Source organism: Pseudorca crassidens, chromosome 3, assembly GCF_039906515.1.
Source record: "Pseudorca crassidens isolate mPseCra1 chromosome 3, mPseCra1.hap1, whole genome shotgun sequence".
Lineage (NCBI taxonomy): Eukaryota > Metazoa > Chordata > Mammalia > Artiodactyla > Delphinidae > Pseudorca > Pseudorca crassidens.
In genome coordinates, this window is record NC_090298.1 from 140,752,700 (window position 1) to 140,772,022 (window position 19,323).

General features: G+C 56.4%; 1 protein-coding gene across 2 annotated transcripts in view; it reads right to left on the bottom strand.

Moving 5' to 3' along the window:
* The window catches only part of UNC5A (unc-5 netrin receptor A), a 62,778-nt gene extending 48,747 nt beyond the window's left edge, over window positions 1-14,031 (bottom strand). The window contains exon 1 of one of the 2 annotated variants that reach the window (XM_067732737.1): window positions 13,748-14,031. In XM_067732737.1, the coding sequence (XP_067588838.1) occupies window positions 13,748-13,817 (70 nt within the window). In that variant the 5' untranslated portion in view covers window positions 13,818-14,031. The remainder of the gene's footprint in view (window positions 1-13,747) is intronic. The other variant, XM_067732738.1, reaches the window with a different exon arrangement.
* Window positions 14,032-19,323: the final 5,292 nt, after the last annotated feature.

The window sequence follows — 19,323 nt, forward strand, 5'->3', positions numbered from 1 at the left end:
GCCACCCTTGACCAATCACTGTGCCTAGGATCTCCACTAGGATTTGCCAGCCTGGTCATGTGTTTTCTAGGGGAAGGATGGGGCCCCATAACTGACCACATGGTATTGGAGAGGAGGTCACCCAAGGAAGAGTGCTGTGCTGGTGAGAACGTGTGTTGAGTAGTCAAAGCAACAAGCACCAAAGAAACTACAAAATCCCACGAGATGGGAGCCCTCCAGAGAGCCCAGTTCCCAATGGGTAAGAAACTTCTCAAGGCCAACCAGTAAGAGTGGGGCTGAGAGTGGAGCTGAAGTCATTTCCAAAGCTCCATCCTTTCCCCTTTACCATGGAGCCTCACCAAGGCCACCTGCCACCAGTTCACAGTCTCCCTGACAGGTCCTGACAGGGTCTGTTTCAATAGCCCCACAGACGGGGAGCTCCCTGCCTGCCAAGGCCACCAGTGTCACTGCTTGTTAGGAAGGTCTTTCTCAGCCTCCGGTGTCTCTGACCTGCTGGTCCTGACCCTACCCTCTAAGGCTACACAGAACAAAGCAAATCCACTTTCCCCTCCTGCCTTGGGTGCCTTGAATTACATAGGACAGCCCCATCATCACCCTGACCTTTTGAGAACTTCTCTCCTAGGACATGACTTTGCCTCTCCCTTGGTTACCCACTGAACCTGACCACCCCTGTTACATTCCCCTTGCTTCACTTGACCAGAGCCAGTTTCTGCTACTTGTGGCCAAAGTGCCTGACTGACGTCCACGCTCTAGGTAGGGCCTGGCAGGGTGAAGCTCCCTGGGTGAAGCGCACAGCTCTTGGAGCCCTGTTGCTCTTTAAGCTTCTTCCCTGCTGAGGCTCCCCGTCCATTTTCTGTTTCTGACATCACTTCCCCAGGCTTGAAAGCTCTGAATCATGTTTGCCTCTTCCCCGTCCCTCGCCCCCCACATGCAACATCCAGAGGCTCCTCCCTTCAAATGTCTCCCACATCCATCTCTCTGACTCCATCCCCGCTGCCTGCTCCCTGAGAAGGGAGGCCTCGTCATTTCTTGCCTGGATGACCGCTGCAGCCTCCTGGCTGGTCTCCTTGCCTCCAGCCTCTCCCTGCTCTCATCCACACGCTGCCAGATTAATCTTCCTTAAACACCGCTCACTGCCTGTCAGTCCCCAGCTCAACAATGTAGCCAGCGCTGTCGCTCACTGGTCCCCCACAGGCACTGTCTGCTTCAGCCGGGCTACACCTCCCAGCTCCCCTGTACACACACTGTCACCAGGGAACGTCTGTGTGCTCTTCCCCTTCCCTTCACTGTCTGGCCAATGCCACCACATGCTAATAAGGTCCTAGGCAGAGTCCCTCTCCTCCTCTGGCCTTGGGACACCCAGAGTTGGGAGTAGAAGAAGAGGGGTGGCCAGGGACCAGCCCTGAAGCCACGATCCAGTCTGCAGGTCAGCAGATGGATTGTCCTTGCCTGGCCTGTCTGGGCTCTTGAATGTTGCTGTGACCCCTGTCACCTCTACACTCTGCATGTCCTGGGAACCCACCCCAGCTTCCAGGCTGTCAGGAGTCATACCTGGTCAAGTCCTCTGGATGAGTCATCTTTCACTACATCAACCTTCCTTCTCAAGCCCTCTCATGAATGCTCATCACCCCAGAATGAGCACCTTCCCAAGATTCTAGATCTGCAGGGTCCTCCCTTGATGCTCTCTGCCAGTGCTGTCAACCAAGAACCCTGCTCCCCCCACCACTTCAGGGGGTGTCACAGAGGGAGGCCAAGAGTGAGCATCCCCACTGCTGTCCACACAGCATCCGCGGCAGTCCCATTTATGGAGCATTCACCCCGGGTTTGGCATTGGGCTAAGTGTTCCACACAGAGTAACTCATTTAATCCTCACAATCTTACGAGGTAGGAGCCTTTCATTATCCAGATTTTCTGGATGAGGAAATCAAGGCACAGAGAGCTGAAATCACCTGTCTTAGGTCACCCAGTTTAGGATTCTAACTGTTCCAGGGCCCCAACTCTTAACCACAATCCTCTAGTGCCTGACTCCCCACCCCATAGCTCACCAAAGAGCTGGGGAGGTCAGTGGGTCCTGCGGGGAGAGGCCTAAGGAGACTTTGTCACTCCCTCCTGTGACCACTTCTTCAGAGGGCTGGGGTGACCAGGGAATAGTGATGTGCTGAAGCCAGCTCATCCTGGCTTAGGAGAGCCTGTTGTTAAAATTTCTGGAATTCTGCAAGCTGGTCAACATCACACTGGTAGCTTAAAATAGGCCATCGTGGGAGTATTTACACCATGGAAATCGGCAAATCTGTCCTGCAGCTCTCCCAGAGAGCCAACTGTTAAACATTTACCAGCACATCACTGCTGGGGAGGGGATGCTGACCACCCTCAGAAGGGCGGCCTAGCCTATGGGTGCCAGGCTTCAGGCAACTCACACTAAAGACAAGCTCCCCAGTGGAGCCAGGAGTCTTAAAAGAAAGGGGTCTTGAGAGGATAGGGTGGGTCTCAAAGATGGACCTCTGGCTGTGTGATCCCAAAAGATCTGGAGGAAAAAGGACTCTCAAAAATTGTCAGGGCAGCTGCAAGACATCTAGGTAGGCTCATATTCTAACCAGACATGCCCAACATGGAAAGATGGCCCCAAACCAAGGACAAAGCCACCGATGAGAGGCATGGACCGGAGAACCATGCAGGGAAGGGTAAGCTCAGGTCCAGCTGAAGCTTGTGGGAAATGCCAAAGCAACATGGGGCAGGAGGGGCTTGGAGGAGGAGGACCAGGAAAGGGTGGGCCTTCTGACTGGTTGAGGGGGCAGGTACTGGAAAGCTGGCCTCCCCACCCCACCATTTTACACCTGAGAACACTGAAGTGGAGAGGCAGGACAAACACTAGTAAGAAAGTACTGAAGGCCAGGCGAGATCAGGACAGGCTGAGTGTTTGTTGCGAATGAGTTCAGGTCTCTTGGTCCTAATAAATTACACCTCAGGTCCTGGCACAGGGACCTGCTGAACCCCGCTGCTGACCTCTGAGAAAGGAGTGGGAGCAGTCTTGGGGCAGGAGATGTGTGAGCTGTGGCCTAATTTTCAAAACCGGAAGAAAGTTGTATTTGGTGAATGCATCACTTAGGTTCTTTGAGTGCAAGCAACAGAAAATGATTCTCACAAATTTAAGCAAAAAGGGGGAAGTACTGGTGAGAGATTGGGTTGCTGAGAGAAGGGAAAAGAGGCTTAAAAAGCAAGCTCTGAAGCAGGAAAGGAACCAGGATAGGGAAATTACTAACCTGTCTCACTTGGGCCCTGCTGCCAAGATGAAGGGGCCTGTCGAACACTGACTAAGGCTATACCAGGGGAGAGGTCAGGGAATTCTGATGGGACTGGGAATGGAAGCTGGACAGATACAAAACCCAACAAATGTCCACTGGAAAAACCACAACCTGGTGAACCCGATGCAGACCCCAGGAACGATTCTGGTAGTGCTTCTCAGTCAGCTGCAGATGACCAAGGGGAGCAGGGACACCGAGAGACATGCTGGAACCCCCAAGTACCTGTCACACCAGACCAGCTTCCCTTATCATAAGGTTACTGTTCTGATAGGTCAGGGCCGGACTGGAAACGGACTGGAAACAGTGTGTCTGGATTTAATATCTCAAGATCAGCAAATGGAGATATACGAACCAGGTGACAGCACATTTAGGGGAAGGCAAAACCTTCTGAATGGCCAGCATTGTTTTCTTTTTTTTATTTTTGGCTGCATTGGGTCTTCACTGCTGCGCATGGGCTTTCTCTAGTTGTGGTGAGCGGGGGCTGCTCTTCGTTGTGGTGTACAGGCTTCTTATTGCGGTGGCTTCTTTTGTTGTGGAGCTCGGCTCTAGGTGCGCGGGCTTCGGTAGTTGCGGCACTCAGGCTCAGTATTGTGGCTCGTGGGCTCTAGAGCGCAGGCTCAGTAGTTGTAGCATATGGGCTTAGTTGCTCCACAGCATGTGGGATCTTCCCAGACCAGGGCTCGAACCTGTGTCCCCTGTATTGGCAGGCGGATTCTTTTTTTTTTTTTTTTTGGTGGTACGCGGGCCTCTCACTGTTGTGGCCTCTCCCGTTGCGGAGCACAGGCTCTGCAGCCATGGCTCACAGGCCCAGCTGCTCCGTGGCATATGGGATCTTCCCGGACCGGGGCACGAACCCATGTCCCCTGCATTGGCAGGCGGATTCTTAACCACTGTGCCACCAAGGAAGTCCGGCCAGCATTGTTTTCTAACACAGCCGATTAATTGGCTAATGTTGATCCAGGCTTGGGTCAGCCTCAGGCTGGGTCCTTGGTGCTAGTCAGCATTTTTATTAAATACTTGGGTAAAATGTACTGATGACATACTGGTTAAATCTGAGGATCATGTGCCCATCCCTTCTCCATGAACAAGAAGCTGTGAGTGGTGGCAAACAGCCTGGGTAACAGGACAGTGACATAGGCGGCTTGGGCCCAGCTAACCTGTGCAACCATAACCCCTGAAAGTGGGGACTGGCTAACTCATACAGCACTTGAATTGGACCAATGAGGAAAGACCAGGACATTTGTTAGATGGCTAAGGGAAGAGGGATTCTCTCTTTCCCCCTGGATTGGGCCTGCAAGGATGTAGCCCTGGTAACCCTGGAAGATACCTTGGTACTGTGAGGGGAAAGGCTGTTGGAGAGTGGCACCAACACCCCCCATCCCCTGCCAGAGCAGAGAAGAGGGATGTATCCTGGTCACACTGTTCTCCCTGGATCCAACCATGCCTGAAGCCAGAGCTACCCCTGGCCTTTCAGTCACACACGGCAATAAATCTCTTTTTTTTTGCTTAAGCCAGTTTGGGTTGGGTTTTTCAATATTTGCAACAGACACACTTAGTATCCTATGCTAGTCCACACCAGGGCATTGTGTCACAGTGGGATGCCCTGCTGGGACTGACATCCAGACACAGCTAACAAAGATGTTCGGGGTAGAGAAGGGGGCTTGGAACCTGCTACATGAGGAACACCTGAGTGGATGGGCGGTGCCTGGCCTGGCAAAGGGCAGATAGGGCCCTGTCTTAAATAACTGAAAAGAGAAAAGCTACCCTTGTGTGGCCCCAGAAGGAAAAGCCAAGAACTATCTAGAGGAGCTTACTGGGAAGGATTCCACCTCCCATAAGAAAGTTGCTCTGAACAGCCCGAGCCACCTGAAGATGTGTGGCCCTGGAAAAGTTGGAAAGCCGACCCCCAGGGGGTTTTATAATCAAAATCCTGTGGCCTGGACATCCCAGCCCAGGATTAGAAAGTACCTGCACCCTGGTGGTGGGATGGTGTGAAGAGGCAGGATACAGGGGGGAAATGGGCTCTGGGAGATGAGGGGATTAGCCCAAGATCATGCCGAGGAGCAAGGTCCCCTGACTCTCTCCAGTGGGCTTTCAAGTCCATGGGACACCAGACAAGGTCCTGACAGTAAATGGACACATGGGGCTTGGTTCTGCTCCCCGCTGGTGTGGGTGGGGGAGGTGAGGCTGAGCAGTAACAAGGTCCCAGCTCTGCCACTTCTCTGAGCCTCAGTGTCCTCATCTAATAAACGGGACTAACCTCACCTACCTCCTGGGTTGTCCTGAGGTTCTTATCAGATGATGCAGGTAGCGCCCAGCACCGGCCACGGCTCCTACCATCACCAAGGTAATTAAGAATATAAGGAACGGCAGTTTCAGCCACCGAAGCCTCCTCCTTTCCCCGCCGCAGGCTTCAATCCTCTTAGCAGAGGAGAATGAGTTTGGATGTCAAAGACCTGGGTTGGAACCCCAGGCTTGCTTACGATGCCCATGCGGGACCTCGGGAAGCCATGCCCTCCCATATCTGTAAAATGGGACGGACCACAGCGGCGCACTGGAAGCCTACAGAAGGTGCCCCAGAAATCTCCTCCTTTCCGCCGCGAGCTCAGCCTGGGAGTTGGAGCCGCTACACACACCAGACCGCCAGAGGGGCCCACCGCCCAGCTACGTCTCCGGGGTCTGAGGGAAGGCGGCGCCAGTGGGGGCTGCAGCCGGGCGGGCGCGGGAACCGAGGAGCGGCGGAGGCCGCCGAGCCGCAGTGCCCGGAGGCTGGACGTCTGCTCCCCCGGCGGCAGCCGAGCGCTCAGCCAGCAACTTGTTAACAGGCCCCGAACAAAGAGCCGCTAATCCGGCGGGCGGCCGCGGGCGGGCTCGCGGGCGGAGGGATCCTGTCCCTCTTTCCGCGCGGCCGCCGAGTTTACTGCGTGCTCATTACCCGGCGCCGGGCGGGGGTGGGGGCGGGGGCGGGGCCGCGGGCCAGGACGCGCAGCGCCCCTTTTCCTTGGACGGCCCCGGGGCGCGCCCCTACCCAGAGCCCCGGCGGGCGGGCGCAGCGGCTAATTGCTAATCCCCTGGGCTGGGGCTCCCATGGGCTCGGGCACCTGCCGCCCCGCGGCTGCTCACGTGCTCCGCAGCTCGCCCGCAGGAGGCTTGCCTCTAGCCCGCGACCCCCACCCGCCAAGCTACCCGGACAACGTGGTGGGGAGTGGGGAAGGCTCCGGTCACGCCTGTCACGCCGGGACCATAATGAATCACTTCTACCTGACAGTGCCTGGCATCCTTTTTTTTCTTTCTTTTTTTGTTGGGGTCGGGGGCGAGAAGGGCTGGAAAGATGCAGATGTGGAAAAAGGCAGAAGCCCCTCAACTCCATCTGGTCTCTGCTCCAATAAGGAGGGGGTAGGGTCTAAATCGGGGTGTACCTCCCTGCAGGCTCTGAGCTGGACATGCTGGGGTGGGGCACGGGGAGTCCCACCTGCCACCCTGGCTGGGGAGGTGTACTGCAGAGGTGGGATACAGGGACCAGAGCTCCCTCTCCAAGGATCAATCTGGACTGACTCCCCCTCCCCAAACCTCAGCCATGTATTTGCCTGGAGCTCAAGGTGACCCTGAGCCTTCTAGAGGGACACAGCTCTGACATCCAGGCGTGCAGAGGGGCCTGAATCTGGGAGACTCACCCATCAGGGCACTGGCCCTTGGTGCTCTCACCATGGCCCACTCATAGGTGGGGAGTTCAGGGTCCCCTCCCCCACCTAAAATTTGCCCTTTGTGGCCTACTCTGGGGAGCAGCTGCCACTTAGGCCTCTCCTGATGGCTATGAATCTCCCTGTCTCCATCTCAAACAGGGCTGGTATGGCGCAGCCAACAACCACACCTGGAGAGCAGGAGGGGCAGGGGACTTCTATATGCCCTGCCCCGGGCGTCAAAGTGGGCAGAGAAAAGACACAAGGCCTGTCCCCCATCCCCAAATGGAGACCTCCCCTCAGGCCTATGCCCTTTTGCCTGGACCCCTAGCTGCACCCTCTCCCACAAAGAGGGCACCAAGGACTCCCCCACTCCCCATAGAAGAGGATGGAACAGTGCCCTCTGCCATATCCCTCACCAGCAATTGCTAACATTTATTGAGTGCCTACTGTGTGCCAAGATTGGCATGCCATCAGTCTGCCTAATTCACACATCAACACTGAGTTAGGTCCTCTTATGACTATTTTAGAGACAAGGAAATAAAGAAGTACAGGGAGGAGCTGGATCCACAGCCAGGACGAGGGTGAGGCAGGGGGTGCCAAGGGTACAAAATGTAAGGAGGCACTCACCCTCAGGGGCTGACCCTGTACTAGCACGACTTAAATTTTGCACCCTAGGCCCCTCCCTTGCCTCACCCTAGTCGGAGCCCTGGTCCAAACCCTGACCCCAGAGCCTGCCAACTCAACCATCCTACCACCTTCTCCATGTGCCTGGGGTTCTGGCTCCCAGGGGACCAACGACTGCCTGCAGCATCTAACATCAGTCCCTGGGAAGAGGGTGGGCCTTAGGCACTGGCACTCTGACCTTCTGGGGGTCCTGAGAAGGCCTGTTTTTGCCACTGGGGGAGTTCACCAGCTAAAGCATGACCCTGCTTCCTTGCCTGGGCGCTGGGACTCACAACTCCCACCTCTGTCTCACAGTCACCTTCGGCCCTGCTGCAACAGCCACGTAGCTCCAAAGCAACACAGGCAGCTGCTGCCAGTGTGGTTGGTGGCTTTGGCAGGTGCTGGGCAGGTATGAACAATTCCTGGGGGAACCTGCTGCTGAGTGCACAGTCCACCCCAGGCTCACAAGGCAGCCTCTCTGGGCACAGCCCCCAGTAGTCATCAAGCCCAACCCTTTAGTATATAAAGAGGAAAACAGCCCAGAGAGGTTAAGTGATTTGTCCAAGATCACACAGCAATCAAACAGCAGAGCCCGAACCAGAAGTGATTCCATCCAGGGCCCCCACCCCTGCTTTGCTGCCATGTTCTGTGTGTGAGAGCTGATCGTCAGCACACAGTTCCAGGACAAGCTGAGCCCAGATCATCATGTTCACAGAACCCCCAAACAAAGCTCTTTGCACTGCAGCAACCGGTGTCTGAATCAGGCCCTGCAGGGGTGATGTGTGTATAGATGGGGGGTGAGTAGGGTGCTTCTTCCAACTAGAAGCAATGATTCCTCCTGAGGGCTCCTGCCTGGGGCTGGAGCAACAAGAGGTGAAGCAGCTTATACAGAGACCATCTTCTCTCGTATATATGAGCTTGGGGCCTGATGCATCTTAAGACCCCACCCTGTCCTAACTCATGTCCCTTCAGGTGCCAGGGAAAATGGAGGAAGGAGGCAAACGCATGCCTGCTCCATGTCGGGGTCCACCCTGGGTGCTCTATGTTGCCTATCAACTCGTAACTATAACCTCAGGAAGCAGACGTGACCCCATTCTACAAAGGTGGGAACAGGCTGGGGAGTAAAATTTACTCATCCTAGGTCAGGTGGCTTAGACTGAAACCGGGCCTGTCTGCCTCTTAAGCACTGCCCTTTCTACTAGACCTGACAGGAGGAGGGGGCCAAGCCTCCCCAGAAGGCAGGAGGACCCTTCAATGCCACTCTCATGGGAGCAGACAAGAGGAACGGAGGGCTGAGCCAGCAGAACTGACTGCAGGAAGCTGGGTGTCCATCTGGGTGGTGAGGATGGTCGGGGCCCAGGGGCTGGGCTCTGCTGGGGCTGAGCCTCAGGAGCTAGGAGCCCTGGGTAGGTGCCCACAGAGCCGCAGGTCTTGGTGTCAACTCCAGCCCTGAGGATGGGGGTGGGGCCCGAGGAAGGGCCACCCAGACAGACTGTCAGGGTCAGGATGGCTAATGCCACAGCTGGGTGCCCCTCAGCCCTAACTTCCAGGGGCTTCAGTCTGCAAGTCTGGGGGCCAGATGACATTACTTGCATGAGAAAACACCCACCTGGGAACATCTATGCCTGGGAGGGCTGGGGGTGGGCAGGGAGGTTCCTATTCTACATACATTGGCAAAGCTGTGTGAGGGACTCACACAGGCTCCCATGAGCTGGTTTGCCATCCGTGTGTGGGGCGTCAGCTAGCTGGTCCCCGCCCTGGACAGGAGCCATCTCCAGCCTCCCTGGAGCAGGGCAGTCTGTGTACAGGCACAGGGATGAGGAGGGATGAGGAGGGCTGCGGAGGGGACAGAGCAAACTTCTCTCCTTCTCCCCAGCTGCAAGAGCCCTCCCTGCCTATCCAGAGAACCCGAACTCAAGCAGAGGAAACAAAGAGAAAAAATAAGCATTTGACTGGCTGTGACTTGGAGCACACTGGGGGCTGAGAACCGGGTCGCAGTGCCGCAGACAGTGGCAATATGTGTGGGAAGCACTGGTGTGAATGAGGAGATGGCTCGGGCCAGATGCCTCTGGCAGCTGCCCCAGGCCCCACGTGCCTTTCCAGGGCTGAAGAACCAGTACCTCTGTCCTGTAGCCCACTCAGAGCTCCTCAGTGTGCCGTGACCCCTGCATGGGTCTTAGGAGGAGCTGGGGAGGCCTCTTGGAGGGGGCTGGATTGAAGCTGGGGGCTGAGATAAGCAGAAAAGTGGGGACTGGAGGCAGCAGGGGGGCTTGGCCTGGATCTGGACAGAGCTGAGGATGTTGGGGTATAGGATGGGGAGCGTGGCTGGCTGGCTGGGGGGCACCAGGTTCTGCGAGGCAAGTACAGTGTGTGGAAGCAAGAGCTTGTCTGGGGGTGTGGATGCCCAGCCCACCGGCAGTCAGAGCCAGGGAGGACGCCCAACCTGCCAACACATCAGCCCACACATCAGGGATGTGTGGTGATGCAGGTGTTTCCTAAGGGCTCCTGGGCTCAGGGTTCAGACTTTACCTGCTGGCACTGGGGTGCCACAGAAGGCTTTCTAGTGGGTTCTAGCCTGGGTAAAAGGGGCATTAGTCTAAGTGGAGGAGGCACAGGAGGGGGATGAGTGGGGGGTGGCCACTGCACTGGTCCAAGTGAGAAAGGTGAGGAAGAAAGGGCTGGGGGAGGAGGGGACAAAGGAGGAGAGGGACATGAGCAAAGTCACAAGTAGGGCTGAGCTGGAGGACTTGGTGACAGATTAGACATGAAGCGTGAAGGAGAAGATTAGAGCCAAGAGAGACTCTAAGGTTTCCAGCCCCAGGCTGGGGGAAAAAGGGGAGGGGGGACAGCAGGGCCCCTGGGAGGAGGGGACTGCAGGAGAGGGTTGGCCTGGAATAAGCAGGTCTGGGTACGTTCATGAGACAGTGCGCACGCCTGTGTGTGTGTGTGTGTGTGTGTGTGTGTGTATGTATGTGTGTGTGCGTGTGTGTGTGTATGTATGTGTGTGTGCGTGTGTGCATCTGTGTATACATGTGTCTCTGGTGGCAGCCAAGCCCAGCACTGGGGCCTTTGCCTGGAAAAGTCCTCCAGCCCTGGCTGAGGGCAGCTTCTGCCTCTGAGACTTCATGGCTTGAGTCTGCAGCTCTGGGGCCCAGAGCAGCACGAGGCAGGATGAAGGGATATAAGACAGGGGGTCCTGGCCCCTGGCTGAGGCCAAAGTTGGCTGCTCAGGAACCAGGAACCAGGCCAGTCAGTGCCTCTGGGCTGGGGGGTCTGGTATCTGGATCAATGCCAATCCCAGGCTCCTAAGGGAAGCCCCTCCCAGCACAGGCAAGGAGAGGCAGGTGGGCCAGTCAGAGGGCCAGCCCTCTTCTGGGGTGCCTGGGGGAACCCCAAAGAGCAGACCCCCATCCCAAGGCAGGGTGAGTGAGAGCAGTGTATCTCTTAGCCTTGAAGAATTAAGACACCTTCCCAGCAACCAAGTGCTCCAGCCTGGGGGTGGGGGTTGGAAAGAGGGGTCCAGGATCAGCCCTGAAGGTGGGGGAGGGGCCTGAGGAAGCGGCCACTGGGACAGACTGTTGGGGTCAGGATGGGCAGTGCCACGAGTCAGTGATGCCCCTCGGCCCCACCTTCCAGGAGATCCAGCTCCCCGTGGGCCCCGCCCCCTCAGGAGTGCAGAGATCTGAGACAGGGAAACACAGGTGTGTGCAGCTCACAGGGGCGGGGAGGCAGGTGCCAGCTGTGTGACTGGGTATGAATGGGAAAAGCCTGTGAGACACGTGGGTCCCTGTGTGCGCGGGCACAGAGAGGGCCCACTCAGGTAAGTGTGCTGAAGGGACAGGCTTTTGTGTGATATCAGAAGACAGAGGGTGGGCACTTAGCCTGGAGAGCAGGAGGCTTCAGAAGTGCTGGCCCCCGGCGCCCCCTGCCGCCTGGCCAGCCTTCCCTCCCTCAGCCACTCACAGACACATTTCACTGGTTGCTGTTGCCAAGGAGCTAAATGGGCGGTGTGGGAGGAGCCGGGGTCAGCGCAGGGCCAGCCTGCTGGGCACATGTGCCCGGAGCCTGTGGGGGCCAGCAGTAAGGGGCCCCAGATGACAAGAAGGGCCCCATGCCCTTCAGCAGCCCCTCACATGGGCCTGAGAGTTGATGCCCAGAGGCAGGCTCTGCTCCAGGGCAGCCCTGTGGCACGGGTGCCCACTGGCCAGCTCCCTCCGCAACCTTACACGAGGCCCCAAAAGGTGCCTCGAGACCCAGGAATGCGGTTCCCCCACTCTACAGCCTCCCAAGGAATCCACACAGCACCCCCGGGGCTGCGGCACCCTGACTCACCAGTACCCATCACCGTCTCATCTACACACCCTCACCTGTGCCACTGCTCACAACCGTCACACACGTGCGGTAGGCCTACCGTCACACACGCTCATCTGGCCACACGCATACCAAGCCTGCACACACTGCCAACCCGCGTCATCGCCAGGGCACACATGGCAGCCCATGGCCCTCACACGTGCTCACGTGGGCAACGTGCAGATATGACCACACAGCCCTCTCGCAAGCATCTGACTCAGTAAACATGTCCCGGCCCCTACTGGGTATCTAGCAACACCTCCCTTGTGTGTGGAGCTCGAACACCCCCAGATCACCACAGTCAGTGGTGCAACCCGTACCCCTGAGCGATGCACACACTCCTAACACACACATGTGTGCAATATGAAGACGCACCCGGTGGCAGTGCAGCCTCCCAGCTCAGTCCGGATGAGGAGGGGAGGTCACGGGGCAGAGGGGTTTGGTAAAGTGAGGATTTGGTGGGGGGATGATGGGGTGATGGAAAGGGAGAGAGAGTGGATGGGATGAGGTGGAGGGAGGACTGAGGGGGACAGGATGCAGAGGGTGGCCAGGCAGTGGTGGATGCAGGATGCACTATACAGAGACCCTTTAAGGAAACAGCCATCAGCCTCAATCATCAGGCTGGTTTCTGAGCTGTCACTCATTCATCTCCAGTCAGTCTGGCTTCCCATCTCAGGAAACCCAATGCTCCCTTCTGACACACCTGGGATTAACAATGGCCTGGCCAGGCTCAGCAGCACCCCCACCCCCACCCCCAGGGTCTCAGGGCAGCAAGAATCAAGAATTGCTAGGGCAAACTCCATGCTCCCTTGATCACATGAATGACACCCTCCCCCCACCCCCCCGCCATACACATAGAGACTCAGCTCTGCTAAGTGCACGGGGGTCAGGCACAGACCAGGAGGCCCCCCAAAACTCAGCCTAGGTGGAAGCTCAGGGACAGCAAACAAAGGATGCAGGGGAGCTCCCCCCACCCCCAGGAGGTGGGCTGAAGGCTGAGTTATGGGGCAAGAGAGGGTGGCCAAAGGGACACGAAGGAAGGGAGAGGGTTGTTCAGAGAAAGGGAGGGGAGGTCGCGGCAGTAGATCCACAGCGTACACCTCTGGCCCCCACACACCAGGAATGCCAAGAGCCACAGCGCGGGTCAGGGGCCCTGGCGCTCTGATTGTGCCGGCTACAGGGGCTGGGGGGATAGTGTATGCGCCTCCACGCCTGGGTGTGTGCGTGTGCGAGCGTGTGTGGCGAGGACAGAGGAGGACACTGTGTTCCGGACGTGGGCAGAGGCCAGGTGCCAAGCTGGGAATTGTGAGTAGCTGTTTGGGACAGATGCTGCCGGGAAGAGGTATCTTAACCCCCTTCCTCAATTTCCTGGGCACTTGGGATGTGGTCAAACCCCTCTAAACTGCTAACCGGCAAAGTCAGACTCCCCGGGGCGTTGATCTAAACCCCCGACCCTGCTCTGGGGCCGGGCAACCAGCAAACTTCCCCCGCCTGCAGGCGTGGGGTGTCTACACTCGCCAGCCCCACGCGCTGACAGCTGCTCCTGTACTTGGCAGAACCCAGGCTTCCGGGCAAGCGCGCGAGGAAGCTGCGCAGCAGCAAGAGGCGGCCCCCGCGTCCCGCCTCGCAAAGTTTGGCCCCCGGGGGCTCCCGGCCGGGTCCGGCAGCGCGGATCAGGGACCCCCAGAGCAGCGAGCGTTCGCGCGCACGGTCCCCCGCAAGCCTCCCCAGAGCGCGCGCATGACTCACCCGAGCCGCGGAGCCAGGCGGCGAGGACTATGCCCAGGAACGCTGGCCACAGGCCGGACCGGACGGCCATGGCCGCGGGCGGGCAGGCGGGTGGGCGGGCCGGGCGCGGGGCCCCGCTGACGAGAGGGCGCCTTTCAGCGCCTCAGCCCAGAGCCCCAGCTCCGGGCACCCCCGGGGCCCATTGCCAGCGGTCTGCGCTGCCTCCGGGCGGCCGGCTGCGGGGCGCACGCGGCGCGTGGGCTCCCCTGGGCAACAGGAGCGCAGCAATGCAGCCGGGGCGGAGCGCAGCGCCAGCCGCGCCGCGCACCGAGCCAGCCGCCGCGCTGAGCCCGCAGCCTGGGAGCCGGCCGGCGGGCGCCGCAAAATCCGGACTGGAGCACCGGAGCGGGGCGACAGCAGGGCGGGGCGGGGGAAGGAAGGAGGGGCCCCGCCGCCCTGCGCCGCGCGAGTGGGCCACCCTCCAGCTCCGGGGATCCCTCCCGGCGATGCCCGAGGCTCCCCCGGGGAGGGGCTGGGGTGGTGGGCGGAGAGGCCTCCCACCGCCCCACGCGATCTCCAGGGACCAGCCAGGAGTCTGAAACCCGGAGCGGATCGGTTCTCCGGATCCGGGCTCTCCCGGGCCCGCCAGCCGGCGCACAGGTGGCCCGGGAGGGGCCCAGGGCTGCGGCGACCCCGGCCCGGCGCCAGGCTGCAGACAGAGGCCCGGGGCAGGGGTGCCCGGGGTAGGTACCCCTGGTACCGCTGCAGTTCTCTACCCCCAGCCCACCCCAGTCCCCGCCTCCCGGCCGCGCTCAGAGGCAGTCAGCGTGCCGCGGTACGCCACCCAGCCCGTAGCTTGGATAGGGGACTGCGGGAGAGCTCCCGGGCTCTGGCCCGCTAGCAGAGGTACGCGGGTAGGCGAGACTAGGCGCCACCCGCAGTCCCAGCCACGTAGCCTGGTGGACCTCAGAGTGACCCCAGGTTTCTCTAACCCCACGGCACCGTTCACCTAAGGAAAACAATCCTAGGACGCAGCGCAACCGACAGGGCGCGCGGTGTTTGCGCCCCGAGTGCGCACCGCGCCGGAGACGTGGGCGTGAAGGAACCAACCGGGCTTTGGGAGCTAGAGAGATCTAGGGTAGGGTCTAGGAGCCTCCGCCTTCTAGCTCTGTGACCTTGGGCAAGTCATGTTGTCTCCCGGAGCCTCCAGCAACGACCGCTGCAGGAGCCTCCTGTTCCCCATCCCCCATTCCCTAATCTGGTTAAAATAAACAGAGGGTTGCCTTGAAGGAGAAAAGAAATGACAAACACGCACCATGTGCACGGGGAGAGTGGTTAGAAAAAGAGAGGTTCCTACTCTGGCTCGGGAGGAGAATGGGAAGGGTGAGGGCACGGTCGCAAACTAAAATGTCTACAGGGGCCAGTCGATAATATAAATTGATGCTGCATGCTGGGCGATATAAGAAGGGTCTTCGCTTCCACAAAGAGATATGAGCTCTCCTGTATTTCTTGAAACACGAGGCCCTCTCTGGGTCTGTCTTTTGTTTCCCACTTTTGATAGAGAAGGGTTGTGAGAAATGTTTTGCTTTCCTCTTAACTCTACTGTGAAAAACACCAGCCAATGTCCAGATACATATCTATAGATGCTGGGCTTCAGTGCCAAGGAGGCAATGGCAGCGCTGGGGACTCGGCACAGGGTCCCATCTCCAGCACAGCTGGCTCTTCTCCAGGTGCCAGTTTGGGGGTGGGGGTGGGGTGGGGCCCAGTAGGGCCACATCTTCCAAATTTTCAATAAAAGCCATTGTATCAGTATATGAGATTTTCTGATTTCAAATTTTTAACTAAAACAATTTTGTTTTAAATTAACTTCATGTGAGCCCAGATGAAGATGTCCACAAATATCCACCAGCTCTGGGGTTTGAACTCTGTTTTGGGGATTGCTTGTGCATAGTCAGTGTCAAGGGGCCCTGATCTACCCAACAAGAGAGTGTGTGTGTGTTTTGTGTGTGTGTGTGCACGCGGGCGCATATGTGTGTGTTGGGGGGAGCAGTTACCTAGGCTGCTCCCTCTGGCATTATGCCCCACCCCACTCCCAGGAAAGAGGTGGGTGAGAGAGGTGAAACAATAGCAGGACCTGCATTTGGGGCCTCCAATATGGGGGAGATGATTAGGAACTGGGATTTGGGCACTGGAGGGAAGTAGTTGAGGATGAAAGACTGGGAATGGGGCTGGGGTATAAGATGATATCATAATGGTGTGTCCTGGACTCTGCTGTCTGCCTACATTTATAATTTGGTTTGATACTCACAGGAAGTCCTGTTAAATGAACATTATTATCTCCATTTTATCAATGAGGTAACTGAGGCTTGGGGAAGGAAAGTACCTTATGCCCAGGGAGAACCTTATTCAATGATTGCAAGGTTAGTTGAGATGACTCTGTGCAAGGTTTGATTTCAATGTCCACGCTCCGTACATTTTCCCCTGCAGTTTTTGCTCTGGGATTAGAATTTGGGAATGAGGTTTGGGGTACAGGAAAGAAAAGGTTCTCCTCTGTTCAGTTTGGTTGCTCTGGTCCTTTCTCTGGCCCTTTCTCTTCAGCCAGAATAAGATGGTTTGTGTAGCAGTCAAGATAGACTAGATTATGTTGTGGTAACAGTCCCCAAGTCTCTGTGGCTTAAATAAACAAAAATTTATTTCTCACTTATCCATCATATGGGTCTACTGCTGCAGATCTTCATCACTCAAGTACAAAGCAGCCACTCTTAGGTGAGGGAGAGGAAACGGGAGCTCTGGAAGTACACCCACCAGCGATCAGTGGCTCATCCCAGAAATGACACTTCCACTCCCAATTCAATGGCCACAACTGGCCCTGCGGGCCCACCCAAGAGGACAAGAGAGTGTATTCCTACCACATGCCTGGAAGGCAGCCACTGAAATATGTGGAAAGCAGCAGCGATGACCACAGCCTCTAGGCCCAGCACGACCTGCCCCCTACCTACTCTGCAACTCTGCTTGTGCCCTAGCCATAGTGGTTTCCCTTCTGTTTCTTCAGCATCCAGATTCATCCTCACCTCCAGGCCTTCCTGTTTGCTTTCCTGTCCCCAGATCTTCACATAGATGATTCCTTTTAGTCACTCAGGTCTCAGGTCAGCTGTCCCCTTCCAAGTGGTGGTACTCAGGGCCATGTCAGGAAAAAGAGCAGGGATACCCTGTGGAGACAGGGGAGTAGACGTCTCACCTGAATTCTGCTTAAGAATCCAGGTTGGAGGGCTGCCAGGAAGGCCTTGTCTCAGACCCAAAGGTTGATGGCCAGATAGGAGGGCTCCTGACATCTCCAACCTCCTTTGCTCTTGAGCCCCAGACTCAAGGGAAAGGAGGAGCCAGATCCTGCCTAGGGGGGACCCTCCTGCAAGTGTCTGTAGCCCCCTTGCAATATCCCAGTGACAGAGCACAGGTTTCACCACCAACTGCTCTGCTGGCTGGAAATGTCTCCTCTCAAGGGAGCAGGAATCTGCCCCTCATTGAGTTCATCTTCTGGGGCCACATCAAGCATGTCTGCCCCCTCTTTTCTTCTGTTATTTTAGAAAACTTTCATTTCTTTTACTTCAGAACACAAAGTCTGGGTCTACCCTGGATTTTCTCCCTCCAGTGCTACTGTTGCTGGCACCCTTGACACATTGGCCCCCACTGTGGGATCTCTCCAACGGGACCACTCTTCTGAAGGCACCTCCTGAAGGAAGCTGGCACATTTCTTGCCCACATGGCCTTGTGCACCGCATGAGCAGAGTCCCAGTCAGCTGTTGATCAGTGACATCGTACTGTTAGTGCCCACCAGACTGAGGGACCTCAGAGCTCGTGGTGAGGCCTTTGTTGACTTGGAGATGTGCCAGAAGCTCCTATGATGATGATTAAAATGCATATCTCCAGGCCCTGCCCTATCCTGGTTCTGATTCAGTGTGTCTGGGGAGGTGTCTAGGAATCTGTGCTTTTACCAAACCTATACCATCCCCTACTAGCTATTTTTACTGGTGCCAGTGGTCTGAAAACCTCGCTTTGAGGAACACTGCCTTAGGTCTTTGCCATGGGTGCTGCAAACAACAGGGTGTTACCCATTTACCCTGGGTCACTGGCTTTCTGAATTTAAATTCAGAGACTTCAATTCATCCCAGTTCCATTCCATTGTATTACATCTAATCTCTCTTTCCCATATGGAGCCATCTCAGGATGTGGAGGCTGTCAGGCAGGGGACTTGATATTTTCTTCAGCTTCCTGTCATTCCCAGATGAGAGCGGGAAGTCATATATACTTTCAATCAAGTCCTTACGAAACAGGTGGCTCAGGGCAGAACCAAGGACAGATATCGTGGCTCCCCAATCTACACTACCTGCAAGTTGCACTGGGACAATAAGTCAGCTTCTCTTTCATCCACTTGGGAAACCTCTGATCACACCATCCTTCAGCTCACATATAACTGCCGCATCCACAAAGATAAATGGAAATACCCTGCAGAATCCCAGACTCATGAGCCTCCTGCTTTGCTTTGATCTACCAGGCCAATAACCCAATCAAAGGAAATCAGTTTGGCAGGAACGACTTGTTCTTGGTGATCCCAGAGTGGCACTTGATGATCTCTGCCACGATTCCAGCATTCATATCTGCCCACTGCTTAGCATCTAGTTTCTGTCTTCTGAAAGCAGCATCTTCCCATCTTTCCTTTGAGGGATCACCCCTCCCCACCATCAGTGCATGAGATTCATGTGGGGCTACCCCACCCCAGTTCCAGAGGATGGCACAATGCTTCAGGACCCAAAGCATCCACTATTCCCTGAACAATGCAATTCATGAGAGGATGCACATATGACCCAAGCCAAGCCACTGAGGCTCAGTTCTAGGACCTTTGTTGGAACTAAGGTGAGAAAGAATTTCTTCCTTACTGGACTTGAAGAAGGAAAGAGGTGATCCTGGGACTGCCATCATGTGAGGAGCACATGCCTGAGACTAAATCTTGGGCAGAGAAGAGCAGAGCCTGGAGAAGGGAGAAGGGCTGAATCCTGGTTCTTTGTTCAACCCCCCTGGATCCAGCTGCTCCTGAAGCTACCAATACACCCCTGGTTTTTCAGTTGCATGAGCCCTTTTTTGTTGTGCTGTTTAAGCCCATTTGGGTTTCTGTCATTTTCATTTGAAAGAATGGTACGGAATCATCTTTTATAAAAATCTGTTCTAGAGCCTTGCATAGGATAGAGCAAGCACTTATTAGTGCCTAGTGCTTGCAAGTCTCAGTGTTGCCCATTGGGGGAAACTGCGGCCTATGGGAGAAGACATAAATGTCCTTCTAGTTGTACATTAGAGTGTAATGAGAGCCCGGTTATAAGACAAGTGAAGAATGTGTAGAGATTGAGAGGGGAAAGAGAGCTAGAAACACACCCCTTCACAGGACCCCCAGCAATATCTGGACCAGTCCCTTCCACACACAGAATACCAACATCCACCCATGCCTTGAATCCAACACAGACACACACACACACACACAGACACACACACACAGCATGCAAACATCCACTCACTCTCTGATCCTAACACAAATACACTTCCCACAC